At 34.6% G+C, this 26,973-nt stretch overlaps 4 protein-coding genes and 1 long non-coding RNA gene across 5 annotated transcripts; 1 reads left to right on the top strand and 4 right to left on the bottom strand.

The window, feature by feature from the left end:
* Positions 1-4,307: 4,307 nt before the first annotated feature.
* Positions 4,308-5,204, bottom strand: LOC116105006. The gene is made up of 2 exons (XM_031391425.1): positions 4,973-5,204; positions 4,308-4,702 (listed from the first exon to the last, which is right to left on the bottom strand). The coding sequence occupies exons 1-2, from the start codon at positions 5,178-5,180 to the stop codon at positions 4,347-4,349; spliced, it is 564 nt and encodes a 187-aa protein (XP_031247285.1). The 5' UTR covers positions 5,181-5,204; the 3' UTR covers positions 4,308-4,346.
* Positions 5,205-6,820: 1,616 nt separating this feature from the next.
* LOC116105060 lies at positions 6,821-7,739 on the bottom strand. The gene is made up of 2 exons (XR_004124013.1): positions 7,482-7,739; positions 6,821-7,173 (listed from the first exon to the last, which is right to left on the bottom strand). It is a non-coding gene; the product is annotated as an uncharacterized LOC116105060 (long non-coding RNA).
* Positions 7,740-10,437: 2,698 nt separating this feature from the next.
* On the top strand, positions 10,438-12,645 carry LOC116105053 (pentatricopeptide repeat-containing protein DOT4, chloroplastic-like). The gene has a single exon (XM_031391472.1). It carries the CDS (start codon positions 10,509-10,511, stop codon positions 12,414-12,416), a length of 1,908 nt encoding a protein of 635 aa, XP_031247332.1. The 5' UTR covers positions 10,438-10,508; the 3' UTR covers positions 12,417-12,645.
* Positions 12,646-15,397: 2,752 nt separating this feature from the next.
* On the bottom strand, positions 15,398-22,485 carry LOC116105009 (testis-expressed protein 2-like). Its single transcript, XM_031391427.1, has 7 exons — positions 22,081-22,485; positions 21,009-21,232; positions 19,598-20,306; positions 18,888-19,233; positions 17,804-17,898; positions 16,933-17,127; positions 15,398-16,318 (listed from the first exon to the last, which is right to left on the bottom strand). The coding sequence occupies exons 1-7, from the start codon at positions 22,255-22,257 to the stop codon at positions 15,695-15,697; spliced, it is 2,370 nt and encodes a 789-aa protein (XP_031247287.1). The 5' UTR covers positions 22,258-22,485; the 3' UTR covers positions 15,398-15,694.
* A 1,712-nt stretch (positions 22,486-24,197) lies between these two features.
* On the bottom strand, positions 24,198-26,968 carry LOC116105021. The gene is made up of 5 exons (XM_031391446.1): positions 26,270-26,968; positions 25,928-26,168; positions 25,691-25,776; positions 25,093-25,184; positions 24,198-24,923 (listed from the first exon to the last, which is right to left on the bottom strand). The coding sequence occupies exons 1-5, from the start codon at positions 26,599-26,601 to the stop codon at positions 24,649-24,651; spliced, it is 1,026 nt and encodes a 341-aa protein (XP_031247306.1). The 5' UTR covers positions 26,602-26,968; the 3' UTR covers positions 24,198-24,648.
* Between the last annotated feature and the right edge of the window lie 5 nt (positions 26,969-26,973).

Raw genomic sequence — 26,973 nt, 5'->3', positions numbered from 1 at the left:
AAATCATCGAAATGATATGGGTTTTATTAATCGAACACGAAACTGAATAGGCAAAGTAAAAACATAAGGGTTCATCTGATACATCGTAAAGCTATAGGTAATTAAGCTTTTACATTAAACTAATTAAATAATTAATTAATCTGACCCTCTGGGGTGGAGTGGAGCAGCATGACATCTCGTGCAGATCAAAATGACAAATAGGCCTAGTACTATGGAATAGAATGATAATTGGGCTGAATTGGGCTTAATTCATCAACTGCGGACCTGCGGGCAAAGCAAGAGACTTATGGGAGGTAAGATATAATTTACTTAAATGATTGAAATATATATGTGTAAGTGATTTTATTGTTTTTAAAAAATAAAAAGAAATAAAACAATATACACTCACTGAAATATTTATATTTTAGTTTTAATTTTTTTAAGGTTTTTTATTTATTTTATTTTAGTTTTGATTTTTTTTTTAATTTTAATTTTTTTCAATACATATTGTTATATTTTTTAATTTATATAACTGTATATATTTTATTTTATTTTTAATTTCAACAATGTGTATGTTAGTTTTATTAAACAATAAAATCACTTACACAAATATATATTAAAAAAAAAAAAAATTAGCCAAAGTCAACGGCTTTAAACCATTAATTGTCCTCTCGTTGTCTTTTCTAATAAAAGTATCATTTGGTTGATAATAACCGTTTATTTATTTATTGGGTTCTCATTTTAATGTACTAATTTATGATTTTTATGCAATTAATTATGAAAGCACTTATTCATCAAAGTTGAGATGGGATTTTGAAAGAAGCAATGGGATGTGCGTCTCCGAGCTTCAAGAATGGTCATGAAAATGAACATATTAATCAAAGCAAATGAACTACTTTAATTTAATGTAAATTAATCATAACCCTATGTAGAATTTGTATTTAACATGCGCTGTCAAATCTCTATTTTTCTTCTTTTGGGATTTCAAGAATATCAAGATAGTTGAAAAATGGCTCTTAGCAAAATCATATAGGGTAGAAATGATAATGGAGAAAGGTTTAGGGACTTATATGTTATAGGCCAAAAAAGGTTAGTTTATCCCACATTGATTAGGATTGAAAGGTGGGAAACTTTTGGGGCCTATATATAAGGACCCAAATCATTGTTATTAGGCATCCCAAGATGTAATTCCATTATACTTCTTTTGTTTAGGGTTCTTTCTTTAAGGACCCTTTAGTTTATAAGTTTTGTTGTATCTCCCTTTTGTTTTGGGTATTTTTATTGCCCAGAAGTTTGTAATATTGTTTGGAGATAGTGGAGTTTTCTTTTGCAGCGCCCGAGGACGTAGGTTTCAATACCGAACCTCGTTAATTCCTAGTATTCTTTATTTTGCATTTAATTTTGGCTATTTAATTATGCTTTACTACTTGTTATTATTATATTCAATAGCTAGCGTTAGAGTTTATGTTTCCGTTGCATAACAATTGGTATCAGAGCCTAGGTTTAGGACAGTGAGTAGCTATTTATATGGTTATATGCATGTCTAGGAAAATTCTGTCAAAAAGACGATAAAAGTCTAAGGAGACTGGATTTTAAGTGGGACCATTTGTGACCCCTCCATTGTTTCCTGGGAATTTTCCTGGTGCGTATTTAATCATTTCAGCACTTACTACTACCTAGGGCTATTGTTGATTTGTTGGTTAGCTATTGAATATAATAATTTGTGGAGCTTGGTTATTGGGAACTTTGTTTACCAAGCTAATTGAGTAAGGCATAAATGGCATTATTGTCCGAGGATTCATCGTCCGAGGCATCACCGTCCGCGGCACCACCATCCGTACCAGTAAAGATGATAACGGTTTCAAATGCAAAAATTGATGTTGAAAAATTTGATGGCCAAAATAATTTTGGCTTGTGGCAGAGTGAGGTAATGGATAGCTTGTATCAGCAGGATCTAGATATCGTTCTGGAGGAGGAAAAACCAGAAGATGTCTATGAGAAAGACTGGGTGAGGTTGAATGTAAAAGCGTGTGGGATGATTCGCTCATGTCTTTGTAGATAGCATAAATATCCATTCATGAAATAGACTTCTGCCAATAAGTTATGGAAGGCGCTGGAAAACAAATACATGAATGAGAGAAGAGGAAGATCTCGTTCAAAGGGAAAACTCAGTTGGGATCAATGTGCCTTTTGTCGTGAGAATGGGCATTGGAAGAAAGATTGTCCGAAGTTGAAAAAGAAAGAAGGCAAAATTGCTTCTGATGCATGCGTTGTTGAGGGTGAAGAGGATGAGTCAGATTTCTGTCTAGTTAGCCTACCATCCACCTCTGGATCAAATGAGTGGATTATAGATTCAGGTAGTACCTATCATATGTGTCCTCACCAGGACTGGTTCTTTAATTTTGAAGAACGTGATGGAGTTGTTTATATGGGCAATGATGATGCTTGTAAAACAACTGGGATAGGTTCAATTCGGTTGAAGAATCATGATGGCTTGACTAGAACTCTGACAGATGTTCAGTATGTACCAAAGTTGAAAAAGAATCTCATCTCTTTGGGAGCCTTGGAATCTAAAGGCTTCACGGTGAATATGTGAAATGGAATTCTAAAAGTTTCTTCAGGCGCTCTTGTGGTAATGAAAGGCACGAGGAGAAACAACTTGTATTACTATAATGGTAGTACAGTTATTGGAACGACAGCTGCAGTCGTACAGAGGATGCAGATTTAGAAATGCTGAAGCTGTGGCATATGTGTGTGGAGCATACTCGGCAGCAGGTGGAGTTTGAAACAACAGTTGAACCAGATAGTGTCCACGAGACAGAAAGTGATTCTGAGGTGACTAATGTGGATACTATAGATGAAAAGGAGATTTTACCCCAAGAATCTCCTCAGCAACAGGAATTGATTGCATACAATAGGTCAAGACGAGAGCCTGCTCGTTTCGCTAATATGGTGGCTTATGCACTTCCAATCGTAGGTGATGATATTCCTACTACTTATAAAGAAGTAGTTAGGAGTTCAAATTGTGAATCATGGAAACCGGCCATGAATGATGAAATGTGATCCCTACATTAGAAGACAATTGGGTGCAAATGGGTGTATGTAAAGAAGAAGGGATTTCCTAATAGAGAAGATGTTCGACACAAGGTTAGGTTGGTAGTAAAGGGATACGCTCAAATGGAAGGATTTGATTATAGTGAAGTGTTTTCTCCTGTGGTAAAATATTCTTCCATTCTAATTTTGCTAACCTTGGTGGCACAATTTGATTTTGAACTAGTTCAATTGGATGTGAAAATCGCGTTTTCACATGATAGTTTGGAAGAGGAAATCTACAAGACTCAGCCAGATGATTGTAGGGTTGCTGGAAAGAAAAATTGGGTTTGCAGATTGAAGAAATTGCTATATAGTTTGAAGCAGTCACCAAGACAGTGGTATAAGCGATTTGATCAATGTATGATAGGTCATGGGTACACAAGGCCTGATATTTCACAAGCAGTTAGTATGGTGAGCAGGCATATGCATGATCCTAGTAAAGGACATTTGCAAGTTGTGAAATTGTTTCTACAGTATATTTTATGTAATATAGATATTGGTTTAGTTTTTGTGTGGGATTATATTGAAAATGGGAAAATGATTCTCCAGAAGATTGGCACAGAAGATAATCCTGCAGACATGTTGACTTCAGTAGTGACAAGGGTCAAGTTCATTTATTGTTTGAACTTGATCAACATCCAACAAGCTTGATTGTGCTTTTTGGCACATTTGAAGGTGTTGCAAAATTTGACAGAAGAATACAAAACTTTGAAGGTTTACTAATTTGCCAAGGTGAAGATTTGTTGAAAAATGGCTCTTAGCAAAATCATATAGGGTAGAAATGATAATGGAGAAAGGTTTAGGGACTTATATGTAATAGGCCAAAAAAGATTAATTTGTCCCACATTGATTAGGATTGGAAAGTAGGAAACTTTTGGGGCCTATATATAAAGACCCAAATCATTGTTATTAAGCATCCCAAGATGTAATTCCATTATACTTCTTTTGTTTAGAGTTCTTTCTTTAAAGACCCTTTAGTTTGTAAGTTTTGTTATATCTCCCCTTTGTTTTGGGTATTTGTTGTATTGCCCAAAAGTTTGTAATATTGTTTGGAGATAGTAGAGTTTTCTTTTGCAGCGTCCGAGGAGGTAGGTTTCAATACCGAACCTCGTTAATTCCTGGTATTCTTTATTTTACATTTAATTTTGATTATTTATTTATTTATGCTTTACTACTTCTTATTATTATATTCAATAGCTAACGTTTCCGTTGCATAACAAAGATACCCCCGCATCTCTAAGCCATTGGTTCACCGAACCAAATCGCAAAGCATCTCATTTTCCAGTAGATTGATAATCCTTATCTGATTCATCTGATTCATCAACTAATTCATAGTCACCTGGTTCTGGGATTTCATGAATATCAAGATGCCCCCGCCGAACCACATCTCTAAGCCATTTTTCTGCTGGGTTTCGAATATGGCCCCGCCGAACCAAATCGCAAAGCATCTGTTTTTGGCTCCGGTAAACCCATCGTTCACCATCTGATTGATAATTTGCTTGATAATCTGATTCACCATCTGATTCACCATCTGATTCATCATCTGATTCTCCATCTGATTCACCATCTCTGGCCAACCCATATTTAATAATCGCGTCCTCTAGGATCCAGGCTAACTTGTTTCTCAGGTCTGATATGAAACAACAAACGGTTAAATCACACATAATTTAAATCAAATCACAACATTTTTTTCAATCTAAGTTTGAATTTTTCCAAAATAAATTTCAGCAATACAAAATAAATCAAACCCAGAAACCTTTCATAAATCCTAGCTGAGAATTCTACCAGAATAAATTTCAATTTCAATAAAAAATAAATCAGACCCACAAAACTTGCTTTCACTTTCCTCCATTTTCCCACCAACCAAACACATTCAAAACACAAATATAAACTTTTTTACCTGTATTACCCACATCCTGAACATCGAGAGACACGTCCTTCTCCTGGGTTTGAGCTGCCAATGTGGATTCAGCAGCGGAGGCAGGGAGGTCTTGGTCATTAGAGGAGTCGCTTGAGTCGGACGAGTAGAGTCTGAGTGGAGACCGAGTCGAAGCAGCGAGTGGAATGAGTGATGCATTAGGGTTTGGATTCTGCAGAAGGTTTCGCATAAGGAAAGAAACATTTTTTAGCAGAGTTCGTCTCATTTTTACCTGGTTTGTGAATTTTATCACAGGCTTTAAGGGCCTGTTTGGCTGGTCACCAATAAGGCAATAACTGATTCTGAGATTTGCCTCCATATTAAATTATTAATTCTAAAAGGGCAAAAAAAAGCTTGCTATGTTAATTAATGATTTTTTTTTTAATCCATAAAATCTACAAAAATGCATTTTTAAATTGTTAATTTTAAATTTATTATCAAGAGATTGATACTAGAATATCCTGTGAATAAGAAATTGATATGGTCAATGTTATTAATTATAAGATATTATTTATTTCTTAAAAGTTATAGAATATTATTTCTTTCATAATTATAAGACATTTTTTTGAAATATTACGTAATTAATTCTTTTATTCTTTCCTTGTAAATGTTTTCATATATAGTCTATATACAATAAAACCTCTCTATGGTGATATTTTATATAAGAATAAACTCTAAATAATCATAAAAAAATTTATTCCCAATTTGTGATAGTTAAAAATAAGAATAAACTCTATATTATAATAAGTTATAATTTTTCTAATTTTCATCTTAAGGAAATATGCCTCCACATAGTAATAATTATCTTTATATTGCAAAAAAAAATATAGTATGTTGCATTAAAGGTTTAAGATGAAATAAAATATTTATCTGAAATTGTTTAGGATAATAATTTATTCTTTAAAGTTGTTACCACATTTTTTAACTTGCAGGTACATTACTCGCTCGCATGGACATTTTCTTGTTAAGGCCAAAACATTTGTAGCTTCTCAAACATGATTAGAACTTCTTGACATGAAACTTTTTGTATTTCCATACTATCATCCTCATAATTATTTGTTTTCTCTTCTTGTTTAATTATAGAAATGATTTCTTCTTTTATTAAAACATACATGACTTGTTACTCATTTGGATGATTAAAAAAACCATTAATATTCATTCGACTAATACAATGAAGTTATCGAATCTGATCACTCAATTCTACAATGACTCTTTGATTCTCCTCATCCACTTCATTTGTAACTTGCAATTCATCGACATCGAGAGTCCTAATTTTGTAATGCTTAACAATTGACAATTATCTGTAGCTTCACATTAGTTGTCATACAACAACTACATTTATAATTCCATCAATGACAGTTATCTTTGTTGGTTTCAAAGCACGATCTTCTATCAATTTCAAAAGTAGGCAATTGAAACCCTAATATTATTAAAACTTGAATTTAAATTCTAATATTGTACTACTAAAACATGAATTATGAAGTTTTAATGTATTATAGATGATGAATGAAAATGATCATAAAATTATTTTACAATTATGTTTATTGATATTTATGTTTCAAATGTATTCTCAAAATTATTTGATGAGAAAAATCCATTTTTTATTTATGATTCCCATTACATTTTACCTTGGTTATGCCTCCAATTCAGAACTCACTAAATTTTTTTATTTTTTATTTTAAATTATTCTATAAATTTAATTAATCTTGTTAATTGTTCCAAAATTGTACAAATTTAATTAATGAAATTGGAATTTTATTGTTCTATTTAAAAGTTCACTTTGCCCCCCTTTCAGCTTCTCAAATTATATCATAAGGTATCCCAAATCCATAAACAAAAATACCAAAATAATCAATTGCAAGTTTATAAATATGTAAAATTAGTCCTAATGATTTTACATTTATACATCCAAACAAACAAAGGATGAGCGTGAACCAAAATCTAACAAAAATATAAATGAACAAATCATTAAGGTGGTGTTCCAACTACTTATCTTGCTCGGAATCAAACTCTTCTTCTTCTTTGACATGATCTTCCTCTTAATTTTTGCGTCTAATCTCTTCCATCAATCATCATCACTCTCTTCATGCTTCCCTGCCAACTTCCTATTCAAAATGGCTTCAAATATTGATGGTATGCCTCTTCATCTCCCTCAAAGTAGTTCTCTATTCTCCTTTTAAGCTCTAGTATTTACAAAACGATTTAACACTAAATCAACATAAATAAAACAGAGTTTGATAAACAAGTAGAATACAGAAGCAGCCATGAATATGAAGTACATGCTACTCTTCATAAACGAGTTAGTTCAAGTATGTCGAAGATTAAGAAGCCAAAAATCGATCTAAGTAACCCAGAATTAAAAAAAAAAAAAAAAAAATTACATATCTTACAAGTCCAATCACAGAGTTTTATAATAAAAGAAAAAAGCTTTTCATTTCTTCTCTCTATCAACTTTCTCGGCAACCAAAAAGAAGACAAATACCAGTTTTACCTTCGTTGCTGACATCCTCAACATCTGCGCCGCCATTATCGTTCTGAGTTTGGGCAAAATTGGATGAATCAGACTCGGATGTATAGAACCTGACTGTCGGCCGAGCTGAAAAAGCAAGTTGAATGGGTGAAATTTTATGGCTTGCGTTGAATTTGGGAGGAAAGAGAAGAAAATTGCGAGCGTAGAACAGAGTTCGCTTCATAGCTCCTTAATCGTTGCTAGGGTTTTAGGCTTTATCAACCTTTAATTAATTCCAAATTTTCTTTTATATTTTATAATTTATATTTGAGATCGACAGAAAAGAGAACGCAATAAAGCAATGGCAAATGGCCCGGGCCGGGCCGGCTTTCTAAAAAAATGTAAACACAGGATTCCCACTCTGGGCTGAGTTACGGCCCAATAGATGCTCCTTCTGGGCTACATATGTCATGAAAAGAACTTTTATGGGCCTGGCACTATATGATAGGCCTTAATGCTCCTCTTTGAACTATCAAATATTTATAATAAATTGAATCTTTTCTTAATTGAAACCTAGTAAATAACGTGTATAAACTAATTATATAAACTATTATGTATAAAGTGACCTGGCAATCATACATGTTTGACATATTATTTCTTTTTTTTTTTAATTTATCTTTAAATTAAAGTCATCCAATCATATTATAACACGTCAATTTATATAAAAAGTTAATATATATATTTATATAATGTTATTCAAAAATTAATATTCGAGGTAAAAAAAATTGTCAAGAAACAATCTTAAAACGCTAATGAATATAGTAATATCAATGTTGTTTTGCATAGCATTAATTTTGTTTAATTACGTTTAGGGATTAATATTGATTTAATTACGTTTTGCATAGCATTAATTTTGTTTAATTAACTTACACAGGGAATTGACTTCTTGAAGTATGATAATTGCGAAAACACGGGTACAAGTCCTAAGGAAAGGTATAATATAAGATTTAAATAATTAAATTACTTAATCAAAAGAATATTTAATAATCTTGTATTTCGAACAAGTATCCAATAATGAGTAAAACATTATTAAATTCAAGAAGACCCATCTTTTTTTTACTATGCGAATGGTGAGATTAAGATATATACGTCTATATCTTTTATTTCAATTTAATTAATTTTCTTTTAAGAATTAATAATTATATCTTTATCATTCATTGTTATTAGTAAAAGATTCAGCTTACACAAATGGAAAAAAATATTATTATTGTAGGTTTGGGCAGGGGCTTTGAGTGGTAATAAAATAGGCCTAGTACTATGGAATAGAGGTTCTTCTACAGCTAATGTCACTGCTAATGGGGCTGATATTGGGCTTAATTCATCAACTGTGGCCGAAGCAAGAGATTTGTGGGAGGTCAGAAACAATTTACTTATTTATTTATGGATTATTATGAGTTATAGGTAAGTAGACCCGGCAAAACGAGCGGGTGGTACGGGTCGGGTCGGGTCGGAACGGGTACAGACGTGATACAGGTTCAACATATTAGACCCGTACCCTACCCTATACGGGTACGGTGGACCACGGGTACCCGTTTTTTCTCTCTCCAGATTTTAATTTTTTTCACTCCTAACAATTTTCAATTATAACAGTTACACCCCCAAAATTCCTACAATTTTAATTTTTTACATTTACACCCCCTAAATCAAGTACTCTAAATACAATTCAATTTAGAATACAAACAAATAGGAACCAAAATAAACAAATAACAAATAAACAAACAATAACATATAATACAAAACTACAAATACCAACCAAAATAAACAAATACATAATCATTAATACACAATTATACATAAACAAACAAAACAAGTCAATAAACTATAAATATCAACTAAAATAAACTAATACATAATCCAATATTCAAGAAAAAACATTCTTAGAAGGTTGGTTAGAGTTTTCAACTAAAAGGTCCCTTATCTTCTCATTGTAAACCTCCAACATGCTAACAAATAGCTCATATCTCATGACACCAGTTCTGTCTTTGGAAATATGAAACAACTCCTCTAAAGTCCTGTAGTTCATCCTATATTTTCAGGTGTACCCTTCATTGTAAATGTCTTCCCAGTTTGTTTGTCCATATGCAAATATGCAGACATTATAGCCATCCAGTACTGAAGTCACAATAGGTTTAGCTTGTGCAAAAGCAGCCTCTGCATATATTAGAAACCCAGGATTAAATATTTAAACAGTTCAATATCCATTATAGCAATTGCTTTGCATTGTAAAATCATTCATGAGATCAGGGATTACCTTGATTATCCTCGGGCTTAAACACAAAATCAAACTTGAATTGCTTTTTAGAAGAATCAGAGAAAACAATTTGTAGTTCATTTTCTTAAGAAGAGTCAAATTCAACAACAGAACTGGACCCTTAGTAATTTTAGCTTGATTTAAAGGTCTACATCGGCAGAAGACCCTATATTGCCTTTCAGCTCAATCACGGCCAACAAACGGTCGTCGTTGACCATCAACGACGACCGTTTATTGGTCGTCGTTGATAAGCAAATCGGCCAGATCTGGCCGTAGATCTGGCTTTGTCGGCCAAATCCACCGTGGATCTGGCGGCAAAGGCCATATCGGCGCACGACCGGCAAGATCCGCCGGTCATGCACCATACGGTGAACCCGACCACCTCCGGCGGGCGGTGGTGGCCGGCTGTCCGTATTTGACATTGGGTTGGGGGTGTTTTTGTTAACTTTTAAGATTTTATTATAGGGGGTGTTTTGTAAATAAACAAATATAGGGGGTATTTTATTAATTTATAAATCCTACATCGTAATGCCCGTCTAATTCAACTTTTTTTTAACTTTTTTAAGAAAACTTTTCCCAAAACCCCCAAATTTTGAACCAAACGGGGCCCATGGATATTTCAATGATTTAAAAAATTTCAGTGAGTCGGTTTTAAACCATTTAAGTGTTCTTTGTCTACAGGTGGACCAAAGCTCCCTTTCTCTTTGCTCTTCAAATCGTAAGAAAAGTTGGAACTTTGCTTAGATTACAGAGTGAAAATGCTACACCTCAAAAGATCCTTGCACAAATGGAACTTGATGATCCGTGACTCTACCAACAACGGCTTCTTTACACACTCTTTAAACATTTACTCTTCCATGTTACAAACCGGAGTTCATGCCAACATCTACACTTTCCCTTTGCTCCTCAAAGCTTGTGCTAATATCAACTCTTTACGCCTCGGCACTTTGCTTCATTCCCATGTCCTTCAACTGGGATTTCAACTAGACCCCTTTGTTCAAACGGCTCTCATTGATATGTACTCCAAATGCTCCAATCTTCAAGCTTCAAGAAAAGTGTTTGATGAAATGCCCTTTAGAACCCTCGTGTCTTGGAACTCTATGATTTCTTCTTATTCTCGTGCTTCTCTAGTTGATGAAGCGGTTTTGATGTTAAAAGAAATTTGGGTTCTTGGTTTGGAACTAAGTGCTTCTACATTTGTAAATGTTGTGTCTAGTTGTAGTGTTCTTGGACAAGGCTTATCAATACATTGTTGCGTATTTAAACTCGGACTGTTGAGTAATGAGATACCTTTAGCTAACTCTGTTATGAAAATGTATGTTAAATTTGGTCGACTTGATGAAGCGCGTTTGGTCTTTAATGGAATGGGAGAAAGTTCCAATATTTCATGGGCAATAATTATTGGTGGGTTTGTGAATATTGGGAAAGTTGGTGAAGCATTTGGTGTGTTCAACCAAATGAGAAGAACTAGTCTGAAACCAGACTTAATAGTGTTTCTGAAACTCATTTCGGGTTGTTCACAAGAAGGGAATTTGTTGTTAGCTTCGTTGGTTCATTCTCTTGTACTGAAATGTGGATGCGAGGATAAAGATCCCATTGACAATTTGCTGGTCAGCATGTATACAAGATGTGGTGACCTTGAGTCTTCGCAAAGAGTATTTGATATGGTACAGGAGAAAAATGTGTTCTTGTGGACGTCCATGATTGGAGGGTATGCTCAGTTGGGTTATCCTGCTGAGGCATTGAATCTGTTTAAAAGGTTGTTGAAGACATCCGTTAGACCCAATGAAGCAACCATGGCTACAGTACTTTCAGCTTGTGCTGATTTAGGATCACTTGCCATGGGAAAGGAGATTGAAGAGTACATTTTGGTAAACAGGCTAGAGTCTAGTAGGCAAGTTCTGACCTCTTTGATACATATGTTCTCCAAATGTGGAAGCATAAACAAGGCAGAAGAAGTGTTTGAGAGGGTGACAGATAAAGACTTGGCTGTTTGGGGTGCTATGATAAATGGCTATGCCATTCATGGGATGGGAGATAAGGCTTTTAGTCTCTTTCATAAGATGCAACAAGTAGAAGGTATAAAGCCAGATGCTGCGGTTTGCACAAGCTTATTATCGGTGTGCAGCCATTCCGGATTGGTCGAAGATGGATTGAGGTATTTTCGAAGTATGCAGGATGAGTATGGAATAGAACCCAGCATAGAGCATTATGCATGCTTGGTAGATCTTCTTGGCAGAGCTGGTCAGTTTGATTTGGCTTTGAAAACAATTCAAGAGATACCTGTCCAAGAACAAGCTCAAGTATGGGCTCCATTACTTAGTGCATGCAGGAAACATAGCAACATTGAGCTGGGAAAACTTGCAGCTAGAAAGTTGAAAAATTTAAGCCCTCTAAGTACCGGCAATTATGTTTTAATGGCAAATTTGTATACATCCGTGGGCAAGTGGAAAGAGGCAGCTACAGCAAGAGGCTTGATAAATGATAAACAATTAGTAAAAGAAGCTGGTTGGAGCCAGGTTGAGATGGATGGCTGTGTCTATGTATTTGTTGCTGGAGATCAATCCCATCACCAGTCGGTTGAAATCTACAAGACCTTAGAGGATCTAAATGTTATAATATTAGAGGCAGGGTATGCTGCGAAAACAGACACAGACTTGTCATAACTTTGAAGTATAAACATTTCTATGTTCCTATTTGAATTATAAAAGTACTAAAAAATAAGTAAAATAGATTTGTTTATTTTGAAAATGATTTTGAAAGTTATAATCAGTAAAATAGAAGCCATCTTATGTTTCTTGGTAATAGTGTACTGATTTTCAGCTTGTACACAGTAGTCTCCAGCTTTTCTGTTTGCTGGGGTTTTAATTCTCTTTGATGGTTTCTGTTTATGTAATTGTGTTCTTAATTGAAATTCGGGTTGATAAGCTGTCAAAAGGTACCATGTCAATTTATTTATGAGATGTATATTATCAGGCTTATTTATCAAGAGACTTTACAGATTCAGTTCTAAAAGTTAAAAACTGAAAATGAAATTGAATCAACTGCTACTAACAACCAAACTCTCATAAAGCAATGAAAGAAAGAAAAAACCAATTTGGCTTTGCACATTGGCCACAAAATTCAGTTTTTATTTGCCCAACAAAACAAAATTCTTCCACTTAATATATATAATGAAAATTGGCTTTTTGGGCATGCAACGAACAGAGTAGTAAATTTGGTGCATTTCTATATGTTTACTACATTCCATTTTCTCTGAATTGAATAGAGCGAGCATGTTGATGAAGTGGTAGGCTAGCCGTCTATCTTGATGAAGTTCTTTCGCATTTCAGAATTTAAAGAAGAAGTACTGGCTTTGGTAATAACTTGTTATCTGCATTTCTTTTCTTTGTTATTTTACAGAAGTAGCGAAAGAAATTGGATAAAATTTAGCTCCCTAAGTTTGTCATAGAAATTCAACTCTTTTTTTGTCAATATTTTGAAATATTAAGATTCTGGATATTAAACAGAACGTCAAACTAATAGTGAAATAGATCATCAAACTCTAGGTCTACGTGTATGAAGAGCGTAAAAAGTATCAGTAATACTATATTTACCGACCCAAATACCGATTTTTATATACTGACTCACTACCTAACAAACCAAATCTCAAAAATTAACTCACAGTCAGTATGTCAAATCGGTCCTGGGTCGGTAAGCCTAGCATCACTGAAAAAGTATAGGGGTTTCATAAATCATCGAAATGATAATAGAACACGAAACTGAAAAGGCAAAGTAAAAACATAAGGGTTCATCTGATACATCGTAAAGCTATAGGGGTTTAGAAAAGGTAGTAAAGATATAGGGTTTATAAGTAGCGTAAAACTATGGAGAATTATAGGTGCGGAGTAAAACTATAGGGGTTCATCTAAAAGACTATAACAGGGGCTACTATACTGTGTATAACTATAGGGGTCTCTGGATACATGATAAAATTAATTTAATTAAAGAGGATCATGTAATATAGGCTAACAGTATAGGGCTTTATGACCTACAAGGTATAACTACGGGGTTTCTAGAGACGACGGTAAAACCTTAGGGGTTTCTTTGATGCACGGAAAAACTTATGGCTTGAAGTGGAAGGTAAAAGACTAGGCGTTTATTTGATATGAGGTAAACTTATAGGGGTTTACAAAAGTATCAAGGTTTCTTTGAAATATCGTTGTACCCACTACCATGGTTATCAAATCGTGTATCGTATCGTGTATCGAAAACCTAATTTTTTGAATCGTGTATCACGTATCGTATCGTATCGTAAGATACGCCTTTTTTTAAAAAATTAATAAAATAATCAAAATTTTCTAAAAATTAATACAATCCCCAAGATTAATTAAAGAATTTTGGGGTATTATTGACTTTAAATTACGATATTACATAATCAAAATTAATCACAAAATTCCAAGATCAATGTCAATACTTATATCTCCACTTATATTATTATTATCATGTAAAATGGGCAATACATACTCCTCTTCACTTTCTTCATGCAAAATAGGTAAATTTGGACAGATTTTAGTGAATCGGGTTGGGTGACCCGGTTTTCCCCCGAATTTTTTTTTTAACCTTTGGCCCAAATTAATAAAGTCGTATTGATTTATATCAATATTTTTAAGGATACGAACGGATACGTATCGTATCGTAGGATACATATCAACGTATCGAATAATTTAGGATACACTCTCTGATACGTATCGTTGACGACCTATATCAAATCGTATCGTATGATACGTATCGGGTATCATAGGATTGTAACAACCATGCCCACTACCAAGAGCCAATGCCAATATGTAACCTTCCCGGCGAGGTTGACCTCTACAGCAACATAAGTAGTCTCTGCTGAAGGGAACATTGCAAACCAAACAAAGAAACACCCTGTTTCTCTTTCTCTCTCTTTCTCTGTGATGAGGCTGTGATGATGACGATGTTGTCTAAGTCAAATGATCAGACGGTGGGAAGTCTTTGCACATCATGGCGAGGCAGCTTCTAGGTATTTTTGAAAAATGCTTGTTGCTGCAGCCATTGTGGTAAAAGTTTCAACCTTTGTCTGATAAAAGGCGAATCTGAGCCTCCATACTTGTTCAAATTTGAATATTTTTTCTGGGGTTTAAGTACACTTACGCTCTTTAGATTCAGGTGGTTGAAAATGATAATTCTCTCTCTCTCTCTCTCTCTCTCTCTCTCTCTCTCTCTTAATGAGGCTGTGATTTCAGGCTTTGAGTCGGGCTCTCAAGGTTTCACTTTCAAGTTGTCTGCTCAAAGCCGACTCTGAGTCTCTATTTCTGCTCCTACTAGCTCATTTTTGTTTTTTTCAATTATTTTTTGTATTTATGAAATTTAATTACATTCCTTTTTTTTTTTATTTGTTTGGTCAAAATCCAAAATCCAATCTTTCCAAACATATGGATAAAATATTTTCAGGATTTGAAGTTGAGTGAAGAGGGTTTTCTTTGGATTCTCCATTTGAGCTAAATTGGCATTGCAATGTGAATTGGGATTACTAAGCAGAGAGAGTTAAATCCAAAAGCCATACTAACGTTATGAGCAGCTTGGACAAAATTAACATGTTATCAATGAAAATAGATGAAGTGTTATACAAGAAAAAAAGTTCTTCACATGAAAAAATGGCAATTGGCATTCATTAATCAAGAGTCAAAAAAAATTTCTTTACTTTTACAGTGTAAACAAGGTTTTATAGAGTTTCTACGTATCAAATACACTTTATTCTAAACTGTAATCCCTAAGCCCCATCCCCGTGATCTCTGAATGCATGGATTCTTGGTCTGCAAGCAAGAGTTATAAATCCTATATTCAAGGGTCCAAGCATCTGAAGAGTAGCATAAAACATCAACGCACCTATTCTGATGCCTTGCATTTCTGCTTCCAACAATAGTTTTTGCCAACTGATTCATGGTCCTCTCATCTTCTCAACAATGTGCCTACTCTTTTCTTCGATGTGACGCCTTTTCTCTTCAAGTTTCTCCCCCATCTTCTTCCCAAGATCAAGCATCCTTGCCTTTCTCCCTCCTTTCTTTGGCCTCGAATCATCCTCATCAACTGCACTACTTAGTTTTTCTAGCAGGGGCAAAGACCTGGGTGATGATTGACAGTCTGGGATTTCCTCTTTTTTCTGTTGGTCTGTTTCCTGCACCTCATCACTTTCCAGCAAAGGAGTTCTTAGTTCTTGTAAAGACTTGTTATTCAGTATAGATGAAACGGCGGAGGTTGTTGAGGGCATCGACACAATTCTAGGGACAGTCGATGACTGTTGAATGCAATCTATGTTCTTCGGATTTTGATGCTTGCTTTCTGGGTGATCAATTGATGTTGCTTTGGTAGCTGTCTTGGTTTTTTCTTCCCCGCTTTGGGAAATGAAAGACTCAGATGCACTGGTATGATCACTACTGGCTTCTTGACTAAGCCGTATAAATGGAGCAACACTCCTTGGGACCCAGTCATCCTTCTCTGCTAACATCCATGGAATGCATACACTTTCACAGTTTGGAAGCACCATAGTTTCCCGGATCCCTGCCTACACAAATGAAATCAACATCAGCCATAGCTTATTATCATTACCAACTGAATTCTACTACTGTTATGTTCAAGCAGAAGAGAACGCTAATAAAACTGGCTGTATTCTCCACACACAAATTAATACTAGGAAATCATAATCTTTACTTAAGAAGTCCTGGGGGATCATGTATCCACAGTGTCTTCCTTGCTATTACTATTATTAGCATTTAGCAAATGGCTCCTCTAATATTTAGAAAATGATTATAACCATAGAAATGGAATTTTTTATTGGTGGTTCAGCATGTTTCAGTGTTTGGAAATGCACATCTTATAATTACATGAAAGTTTAGAGCTTTGAGTAATTGCTTTAGAAGAAAAATTCCAACTTAGAGATTGCTTTTCACTACACAGCTGCTTTTTTAGATACCATATGCAACTAGGTCATTTATAAAAATCAAACAAAACAAGAGCAGGAAGGGGTGAGGATGCAGATGAGAGTGAGGGTAAAGGTGAATGTTAGGGACGAGGTAAAAAACACAATGCCTAAATGTATGAGTTTCCTTGAGGGTGCTTACAGAGTATAAAGAAACCTAATGAAAATCAGATAGTGTACACGATAAAAGCGATATATACCTTAAAGCGGTTAATCAGGAAAAGAGCTATGTGTCCACTAGTAATCTTGTGATCCCCAACACCAGACTCCAGATCGAACTCTATATCAGGCATGGACGTAAAACCAAACCATAATTGATCAGAAGGTGGCGGCTTTATATGTAAACGCACTGTTCCCTGAAGGGATGCAACCCGTATGGACAAAGAGAGAGGCACCTTCAATGTGAAAAATCAGTCAGTATGACAGTAAAAGTTTGCCTTCAGAGATTGATTAGTTGATTCAACCTAAACAACAAAGAGCCCACAAATAAAGACATGTTCAAATCATAACAAAGAACACCATTTAATAAAACATTAATTCATATGAAGCAATCTCTTCCTCCATCCGTCCTGAAATGGAGTACAAACAGGTCCATCCAATAATCACATAATGATCTTTGTTTGATTCTATATGAAGTTTTTAGTTTTAGTTACACATAATAACTGATTTCTACAGTCACCTCATATGCTCAGCCAAAACTGACATTATTTTGTTCAAATGCAAATGAAATCAACTTTTAGCAGTACAGATAAAAAGGACCATTACAAAATATATCCATAGAAATATATAAACAGGTTCCTTGAAAAGGTTATAGGCCTAATTTTGTTTTCCATTATTCTTTTTTTCTTTCAGTGTTGTGCATGTAGACAAGATCAAATCACACACTGACCTTCCACATCACCTTTAGAGCCAAAGGTTATAAGCCTGCTATAGTCTCTTTGATTTAAGGTAATTATTATACATATACAGAGAGTTAATGTAATAAATAAATAACTTCATTAGAAAATATGTATGGTATATTTGGGTCTGTCAATTGAAAACAAATGCAAGAGAAAAAAATTGTTTACAAACCTGAGAAACCTGTTTGGCTATAGAATTCAGAATACAATTCCACCTTGACACCGGAGTTGCTGCCAACATAGTGCTTTTGTTGTTTTTCAAGCCATCTGTAACAAAAGAGAGTCTAAGAATAAAAATTGAATATTTTCTAATGATGCGGCAAGGATAAAAGCTGAATCTAAAAGGTGGACAAACTATAATCATAAGTCAGCCATATTGATACGGTCACCAGTATGAAAAAATATATACATATATATAGATAGAAAATTACGAAAATGTTTGTTCTCCTCTCGAACCTGACTTTCTCATAATTCACTCATCCAGCTTATAGTCTCGAAGCTTCGGCATTTTATGAATGTTAGGTTTAGGTGTAATTCTTGTTGTTCAGCAGACGAACTAGCTTAACTTTGTACAAGGTGAGTTCGTGTCATTTTTTTTTTTTTTTTTTTTTTTTTTTTTACTTTTTTATGTACTGTGGTGGTGGTGAGAAAGTGGAAAAAAGTAGACCAGTTTCATAATGCTAGAGACCATGTTTTTACAGCTGTGGTATGAAGAAATGCTGGAGAAACCATAGTACTGAAAATTTTCATACTGACACTTGCAGCAAGGGGGCCATGTAAAATTTCGACTCAAGGAAAGACATCGTGTATTACATGAGTCAGTAGATCAAAGCAACCACCCAGTAAACTGATACCCGGTACCATGAAAAGAGCATGATTTTATGTCCACACATGAAATTAAATATTCTTCTAACCATTGTACCCTGTGAAGGCTCCAAAGATTTCCTCATCAATAATCCAACAATAAGTAATGAAACCTTTCATCAACCAAAAGTTTCAAATTCCACAAAATTACTTCCTAATTAGATACCTAATAAGTTGATCTTACTTTCCACAAAAATAACTTATCCAGATAACAACTTCCTAAATCGAACTTTATATCCTCAACTCCAAACACTATTTCATATGAGAGTCAGTAGTAAGCTTCAATATAAAACAGCACAGCATGCATCACATTCAAATCTTTTAAATGATATGTCGGGAAAGCGAAATGTGTGTGTGTGTGTGTGTGTGTGTGTGTGTGTATTCATACTAACCAAGTTTAGGATCCTCTTTACCCTTTTGGACTTGTTCATCAATATTCACTTCAGAAATATTCAACTGTTTACCATAATATTCAAAACCTTCAAGAAGGTCTGAAGAAACATCCCTGACTGAACTTGATTCTGAATTTGCATCTAATTCGCGGACTTCAAGTCTTGTTTCAACATCTAATACCACTCCACCAGAATATTCAAAGTCAACTTCGAAGGCCCATACTTCATGCATGTCCATGGGAAGAACCCTCATACCATGGATATGAGGCGGAAGATTCCCAATGTCAATTCCTGTACAGATGATTTCACCAATGTAACTGGGGGTTCTCATATTCGACAATGTTTTCTGTTACAACAATAAGTATCAGACTCACATCGACATTTAAAATGCAAAGAAAAGCCACATAGATTTCAAAATAATTTATTACAATCAATGAGACAACATTTTGCCACTTGCACGAATAAATATGCAATGGATACAGATAGACACAACGAAATATTAATCATTTGACAACATAAAAAATATGTAGACAAAAGCTATACCAAGCATTGGAAGATGAGTAATTTTTCATCCCTTTGAGAGTATAATCTAGTTAACCAACTTATCCGCAAAATTGTCACATAATGGCAAAAAAGATATCTTTCCAGGCACTATAAACAATCGTGCAAACAAACACATAGTACAGATGTTATTTTGGAAAATAACATACCTGAATTCGTGCCTGAAGGGAACTTTTCATTCCCAGGTGGCTTTTGGCATCAAAAAAAAGCCGAAAGATCAATAAATTCCAGCAGAGAGTTCCCTCATCTGTAATAATTTTGTCATCAGACTCTGTGTCAGAGAGACCAGAAATTTGACTCTGGCTTCCCGAATGACGAAACATTGATGACAACGGTTCAGCATTTTCTTCTCCAGAATTGTTTGGCACCTTTGTTGTTCCGGATTTTGCAGAGCTAGCAGCCAAAACGGAATCTTGGGATGGACGTAATTTATCATAAACCTTTCTCTCTTCACGGCCTGAGTATGAAGAAAGTGGCTTGTTTTCCACAGAAGGCTTTGAAGCCTTTTTGGCAAATTTTTTCCAAAGGAGTCGAACCTTTGACGAAGAACTATCAAACCTACCAGACCTATCAATTGGCTCCCCAATGGCACCCAATGAGGATGGCTCAGCAGTCAAACCCATTGAGGGTTTCATAAATGAAGGATATCCTGTGTTTAGGGAGGTAAGGTAACTGTGGAATTCTTCATTCAACTTGGCGCACCACTCTAGCCTTTTCTTGTCATCACATGAAGCAAGACGGAGGGCTTTACACCATGACTCCTTCTCCCAGGAAGTGTCAAGGTAAATGTAAATTGTTTTACTCAAATTGTATATTACTGAGGTCTTCCTTTCAACTTTTATAGGAAACCTTTTGGCCCTGCAGAAAACATAATTAATCGTGTCAGAACAAAGGTCATAGTTTTCATCTAGAGAAGAACTATGACTATTCCTCACTTATTGAATACCAATTAAGAATTTGTGAAAGAGAAAAATAGCATAAAAGTAACGTTAAAGCAAAAACTGAAAATAATAAATATATTGGCCTCTTCCCCAAGCAAAATATGAGTCATAAGAAATGGTTCAAACAACAGTAATGGGTATCTGAGAGAAATAAGTTAAGACAAATTGACATTGCTTAGAAACTTCCAAATTCAGCAACCATTTTCAAGTACGCAAAGAAACAGAATCTTCTTTAACAGACATTATTAATAACATGAACATTGGGTTACAGTGCAATGCTTTCTCCAGTGGTTCCTTGCCATGAAATTGAAAACAATTTTCTAACTATATTTGCCACTGAGATAGGGTGAAGTCCAGAAGCCATCAAGAGATGACACTTGACCTCATAACTGGGTCTCCTACTGAGCCCTACAACTTTGGGAAGCAGGAACCTTGTAACATTTTCTAAGTAACATATTCTTAATCAATCCTCAGTGTAACAATCCAAACAAAGTTCAGGATAAAAAAGGGGCACTCAACCTTGGTCTAATCATAATGGAAAAGTAAAGATGATTAAAAATTTAATGATCTAAAATAATAAGCAATAAAATAAAAGCACTTAATACAACCACCATGTTACCATTTTCTTGACGGTAGAGTTGAGGCTGAAACAGCTTCTATTACACAACCTTTGAGTGGAATAGCTGTCTGGGAACCATCAGATTCCTTCAAAAGAAGGGTTTGATCCTTGATTTTTGCATATTTGCGAACGGGATAAACTTCCAAGGTATCCTTTTTCCTCTTTGGTTCTTTTGGTAACTTATCTTTGGGAAGTTTCTCTGATTCCAGAACCCAAACAAACCCCTGATACACATAGAATTAAACTAGCAAATAAAAAACACAAATTAATAACAAAAACAACTAATTTCATTTGCTCCCTCCTTTATAACATATAAATACCTCTTAAGTGGAAAAAAGTGGATCACTAAAGTATTATAATTGTTTGACTTTCTGGATTCATTACATTCTCTCTACTTCTAGTAATTATTCCTATTTTTCTCTCCTACCAAAACAAAAAAGTGGATTACTAAATTTTATAACTACTTAAAAAAAACTGTTTTCCCTCAACTTCTATTAACTTCTTTTAATTTACCGACTAAACATGAAAAAGAGGATTATTAAGTCTTAAAACTACTTGACAACTTTCTGGATTCATTATGTTCTCTCCACTTCTGGTAATATTATTCCTAATTTTCTCTACAACCAAACAAACATGAAAAGGTGGATTACTAGTCTAAAAACTACTTGACAACTTTCTCAATTCATTACGTTCTCTCCAATTCTAGTAATCTTCCCTCATTTTCTCTCCAACCAAACATGAAAAGTAAATCACTAATTCTTACAACTATTTAAGAACTTTCAGGATTCAATATATTCTTTCCACTTCTGGCAGGTTCTCCTAATCTCCAACCAAACACGAAAAAGGGGATTACTAAGTCTTACAACTACTTAAAAACTTTCAGGATTCATTACCTTCCCTCCACTTTCAGTAATTTTTCCTAATTTTCTCACATTCTCCAGTAAATGCCAAGCCAAAATGGAACCTGTTTAATTCTACTAAATGAGATTTTTCTTACAATTCATAGCCTCGCCGGTAGCAGCAAAATCAAATTAAGTTGTGGGGTAAACTAAAAAGCAAACAAAAGCAATACCTGTTTATTGTAAGCAAAATCAAGCGACTGTTGAGAATCAAGAACTTGAGCAGACTGCTTCGAAGATTTGGCTCTGGCTTTTTCAGTAAGTCGATTAATAAGATAAAAAACCGCCGCAGCTTCTAAACCCAGTATAGAAATCGCGCCAAGAATTAACCCAATAAAGAACAGTAACATCTCTGATCTTTGAATTGATGATGATGGTGATGGTGATCTTGATCTTACTACTGAGGGAGATGAAGTACGAATGGAAAGGAAATGAAATTCCTCTACTTTAGGTAGTGGGGGAAGGAATCAGGTGCTTTGGTAATGAAGATTAGAATCAAATTAATTACTTATATTACAAGTATAGAAATTGAAAGCAAACGGAAACCGCGTTTTGGTTTCGTTGTTGAAATTAGGAAATTTTGGAACCGTTATTTATCTACTCTACTTTCTTTCTCCTCCGTTACTTTGCCACCTCACTCTCTTTTTACACCTTTTTTATATTAATTAATTAATTAATTAATCATAGGACCCTTCTAAAACAAAATTACATGGCATTACCGCATTAGTACTTAATCAAATTTAATTTTGAATAAGAGCAAACGACGTCTTCCCACGCAAGGTCAAGCGGGTTTTAAACCGACACTTTTTCCATCTGTCAACTTTTAGAATGATATTTTTTCATCTATTGTTATTTTTTGTTACGAAAATCTGTTCTTTGACATAATATAAATAGTGTAAAGACGAAATTATTATTTTCTCTTCTTCTTCTCTTTTGTTTTTTTTACCTTTCTTCTTTCTTCTCTTCTCTTTTTCTCTCCCTTCTCTTCTCACCATAATCTTATCACACAAAATCTTCACCCTTATCTAAGTCAACACAAAACAACATCATCAAAATAAAAAAAAGGAGTTGGTTGGATGCGATTCGGCCATAATCACACCAGACAAAATCGCACTCGACCTAGTGCGATTCCGACCAAAAGGTGGTAGTTAGGGATGAGTCATCATTCAAACAAATAAAACACTTCAAATAACAATCAACCAAACTCCAATTAATCAGCCAAATCAAACAAACTCCAAATCACAATCAACCAAATGGCCAACAATCAAACAACAGTCGGGGGGTCGTGTGAGGTTGGGGTGGTGGTGTGTGGGCTATGGCAATATGGGACGTATGGTGGAGGCGACATGTGTGCAAGTGGCAAGGTGGACAAGATAGGGGAAGTGGCTAATCGCGCAATATCCAATCAGTCACATGATCGGTTCTGCGGCGACAATGATGGGTAGCTACAGCGTGAAAACGGTAAGGGGAAGTAAGGAAGACGATTGGGAGGGTGAACCAGACAATGGGTGCTTTAATTTTTGACCAATTGGTCTGTTTTTTTCTTAGTTTATATATAAGGGATAAAATAACATAATTATCTTTAGACTGTTTTTTGAGTTTACTTTATGTCTTTCTTCAATTAAACTTGACAAACGGCTTTTAACACGGGCGGAAATGTGTCATTTTAAAACTTGATGGTGGAAACTTGTCATTTTGCTATACCTTGGGTGGGAACATGTTGTTTGCTAATTAAGTGTGACATGTCACCGACATCTCTAGTAGAATTAGTCATTTTCATGTTTTACTTTTTTCAATGAAATAATATAATATAAACTCAGCTATTTTATTTTGTATTTCTAACAGCTATCACATTAATTGATGGAATAAAATATAAGATTGGATTACAATACTTAAAATATAAGATAGAATATAACACTGGGACCTTCCAAAAGCTGTTAAAATTATGTTCATATGGGAAGAAGCAAAAATAATTAATTATTTTTATATATGTGAGGCACAAATACGAGGTTTGGTTTTGCCACGGCTAAGAGAAATATTTTGTCCTTTTCTTGGTAAAGGTTGTTCAACCTCGAATCAAATTTGGATTTTGTGCTCCATAAATTAATATAATATAAGATGTAATCGTATTAGTTAAGCAGCCAAGCCTATATAAAAATTAGTAAGTTTGGATTTATATTTTAATCTACTTTTTTCCAATAAAATAACCATTTCTATATCTGCGTTCTGCACATTCATTCATTCACACTAGATTATCTCAAAAGGACAAATAAGTATTCAATGGACCTCAAACATATATCTAAACCCATCAACGTAAACATTCATATTTTAATTTTAAACACGCCTTAGCTAACGAAAAACATGTCATATGCTTCTATTAAACTTGTTCTTAGTCCATACAACGCAGACTCACAAACTATCTGCACAGACTAACCTCAGGAAACATGAGCGAAAGGGAAATTACAGAAGTTAGCAAAGGGAAAAGTTATAAGGCTGACTCCTAAGTAAATAAACACCAAACTCAAAAAAACCCTTAAAAACATTTGGAGCTAGCCAATGTTTTGATATAATTACAACATCGTCACTTTCAGGGCTATCCATAGAGCATAGTGAAAAGCTTGTATCAATGCTCTAAGTTACTGAATGTTTGTTTTCAAAACTGCAGCACGTCTCACATGGAGGCTGCTGGTGATAACTGAACAAAAGCTAAAGGATGAGGAAGGTCAAGAAAACATACTGATTTACAAGTTACAGTGGTGAGTGAAAAAGCTGAAATCATGATGGTAGACGTTCAGCTGCTTCAACCAGGAATCTGCGGCACAATGAAGATCGATTAGCCTTTCTTGGTCACATGTATTTGGGTTTACCCAAATATCTCCTTGCATTTTATAAGAAGCTAGCCCAAAGGGAGTGAGGGAAACCCTTCCGCTTCCTTCGCCTTTTGGTTTACCCTCTGTTTTTTCTCCCAATTCAGAGTATGCATTACCTGTGTTATCATCATGCTCAACTGCACTATCTGCAGAATCATGTCAGGCAAAAAAAAAAAAAAAAAAAAAAAAAAAAAAAAACCTTCTAAGATGGAGTGAAAAAAATAGACTGATGTATATATACATAATCATTTAGACTTTGAATTTTTCATTCAAACATAATAAGTTATCCATGAATTATGTAGATAATCAAAATACCTTGAAAAGATGAAGATAGTGTATGATAAGAGAGGAAGCATGTTGACAAGTCCTTCTCATTTTTCTTTGATGGAATATGATAAATAGGATACCTGTAAATGAAAATCAAGCATACATACTTCATTAAGCAGACATATAAAGTCAATAAATTTGAGCTTACGGATAATTCAAGTCAATAAATTTCAGATAAGGTAAAAGAAATGATTGGGGTAAGAACTTCTCTTTGGATTGAAAAATAATTGACAATAATAGCATCTCATCATCCCCGACTATAATAGGTAATTTCGAACTAGTACCGCTTATATTTTAGCAAGGATATAAAATTTGTGGCATAATAATCCATATAATAAAAAATGAAGCTTTCTTTTGAGATGCATATATTGCACAACTCATGACAAACAGAAGAACTTAGAGAAAATTGCCAAGCAGATAAAGGAAGCGGAAAAGGCAAACCATATGCTTAAGATAAAAGTCTTCATCAACCTAAGTAGCGGAATTCTTATATCAATGGATACTAGTGATTAGCAAAATCACCAAAAAAAGAAACTAAGATTAACTGAAAAATAAACATGTAAAAGGAACAGCAAAGCATGCTTACCAAGCGACAGCCATCCAACTTGCTGGTGAGAGATCCACACTTCTAAGCGTCATTAGCCCCGGATGATTCCGAGCTAATTCAGTTATCTGAATCAAACATTTGTTTCAACAATCAAATTTATCCAGCACAAGAGAAACTTAAACTAATATTTATTTAAATTGATAAGAATGACAATTTATTTTATCACAGATGTGAAAAAACCAATAATTCTAAGCCACAAAAGCCAACAAGGTTTACCTTTTCCCTAAGTGGAACCCTCCAGTAAGGAGAAGACATCTCAAAGTACTGGAAGTAAAGGTACCCAAGCTTATTGTTCATTGGCCATGAGCCATCCTGGTCCAAGCTTGAATCCTCAGAAATGGCATCCCAAGTCCTGCTGGAGTTATTGCTGAGAGACCTTGATAGCTTATCACTCCCACCATCATCACTCCCAGAATCGCTTTCAAATTCTGCGACTTCAGTATCCTCTCTTAGATTCCTACATTAGGATAGCAGGAATGTTCAGTCTAATTGCTACTAACAACACCACAAAAAGACTCGAATTTGGCACACGAAACATTAAAAAGATTTGTTGAGAACCTGGAAGTGGCAACAGACTTATTAGTGTAGATCTGAATGGCGGACAGGTAAGGAACGTAGTATTGCATAACATCCTCACCACTATCTAACACCACTGATGTGCCGGCACCATATGCACTCCATTCATCATAGCAATTCCAGAGATCTCCCAATGTGAAATATTCAACTATGTTCTTATCAAGTGGTTGCCACTGGCTTTTTATTTCATGAGTACAGCACTGCCAGTATTTCAAAAAGCAAATTCCAATTCTTTTTAGAAAAACAAAGAAAGAAAATTCAACATTTTTGAAATTGCAAACTGGGATTTGTACCAATCGTCCAACGGAATACATGTAGATTAAATAAATGCCAATAGTTAGCAAATATATGAACCTAATATTCTCAACTATAGTAATTGTAAATTTCTAATGCTGTAAAAGTAACAGAAAATAATATTTCTCCCAAGAGATCCTTTTGAAACTTCAAGAACAAGCATTGTTTCCAGTCTTAACTGCAATAACATGCATTCAGAGATTAACCAATGGTTAGCATTGTTACCTAGTTTCATTTTCAGCATCCATTTAGCCATAACAGAAAAATCAACCCCTAATTAAAAGTAAAACTCTACTACTAAAACTTCAATAAATAATTTTATACATCTAAACTCTTCATACAAATTATCTTATATTATATCATCATAATGGTCCATTAAAGTAATAAAAACT

This window comes from Pistacia vera, unplaced genomic scaffold, assembly GCF_008641045.1.
Source record: "Pistacia vera cultivar Batoury unplaced genomic scaffold, PisVer_v2 Contig491, whole genome shotgun sequence".
Taxonomy (NCBI): Eukaryota; Viridiplantae; Streptophyta; class Magnoliopsida; order Sapindales; family Anacardiaceae; genus Pistacia; species Pistacia vera.
This window is presented reverse-complemented; position numbering and strand designations above follow the sequence as displayed.

Excerpts from the sequence above, each read along its gene's own strand:
- LOC116105006 (XM_031391425.1), bottom strand. The coding sequence starts at position 5,180 with ATGCGAAACCTTCTGCAGAATCCAAACCCTAATGCATCACTCATTCCA. Across the intron at positions 4,703-4,972 it reads TCAGGATGTGGGTAATACAG|ACCTGAGAAACAAGTTAGCC; the intron begins GTAAAAAAGTTT and ends GTTTCATATCAG.
- LOC116105053 (XM_031391472.1), top strand. The coding sequence starts at position 10,509 with ATGCTACACCTCAAAAGATCCTTGCACAAATGGAACTTGATGATCCGT.
- LOC116105009 (XM_031391427.1), bottom strand. The coding sequence starts at position 22,257 with ATGTTACTGTTCTTTATTGGGTTAATTCTTGGCGCGATTTCTATACTG. Across the intron at positions 19,234-19,597 it reads CCCTTCAGGCACGAATTCAG|AAAACATTGTCGAATATGAG; the intron begins GTATGTTATTTT and ends TTGTTGTAACAG. Across the intron at positions 17,128-17,803 it reads TAGCCAAACAGGTTTCTCAG|GTGCCTCTCTCTTTGTCCAT; the intron begins GTTTGTAAACAA and ends TTCACATTGAAG.
- LOC116105021 (XM_031391446.1), bottom strand. The coding sequence starts at position 26,601 with ATGTATTCCGTTGGACGATTGGTACAAATCCCAGTTTGCAATTTCAAA. Across the intron at positions 25,185-25,690 it reads AGTTGGATGGCTGTCGCTTG|GTATCCTATTTATCATATTC; the intron begins GTAAGCATGCTT and ends TTTCATTTACAG. Across the intron at positions 24,924-25,092 it reads ACTATCTTCATCTTTTCAAG|ATAGTGCAGTTGAGCATGAT; the intron begins GTATTTTGATTA and ends ATGATTCTGCAG.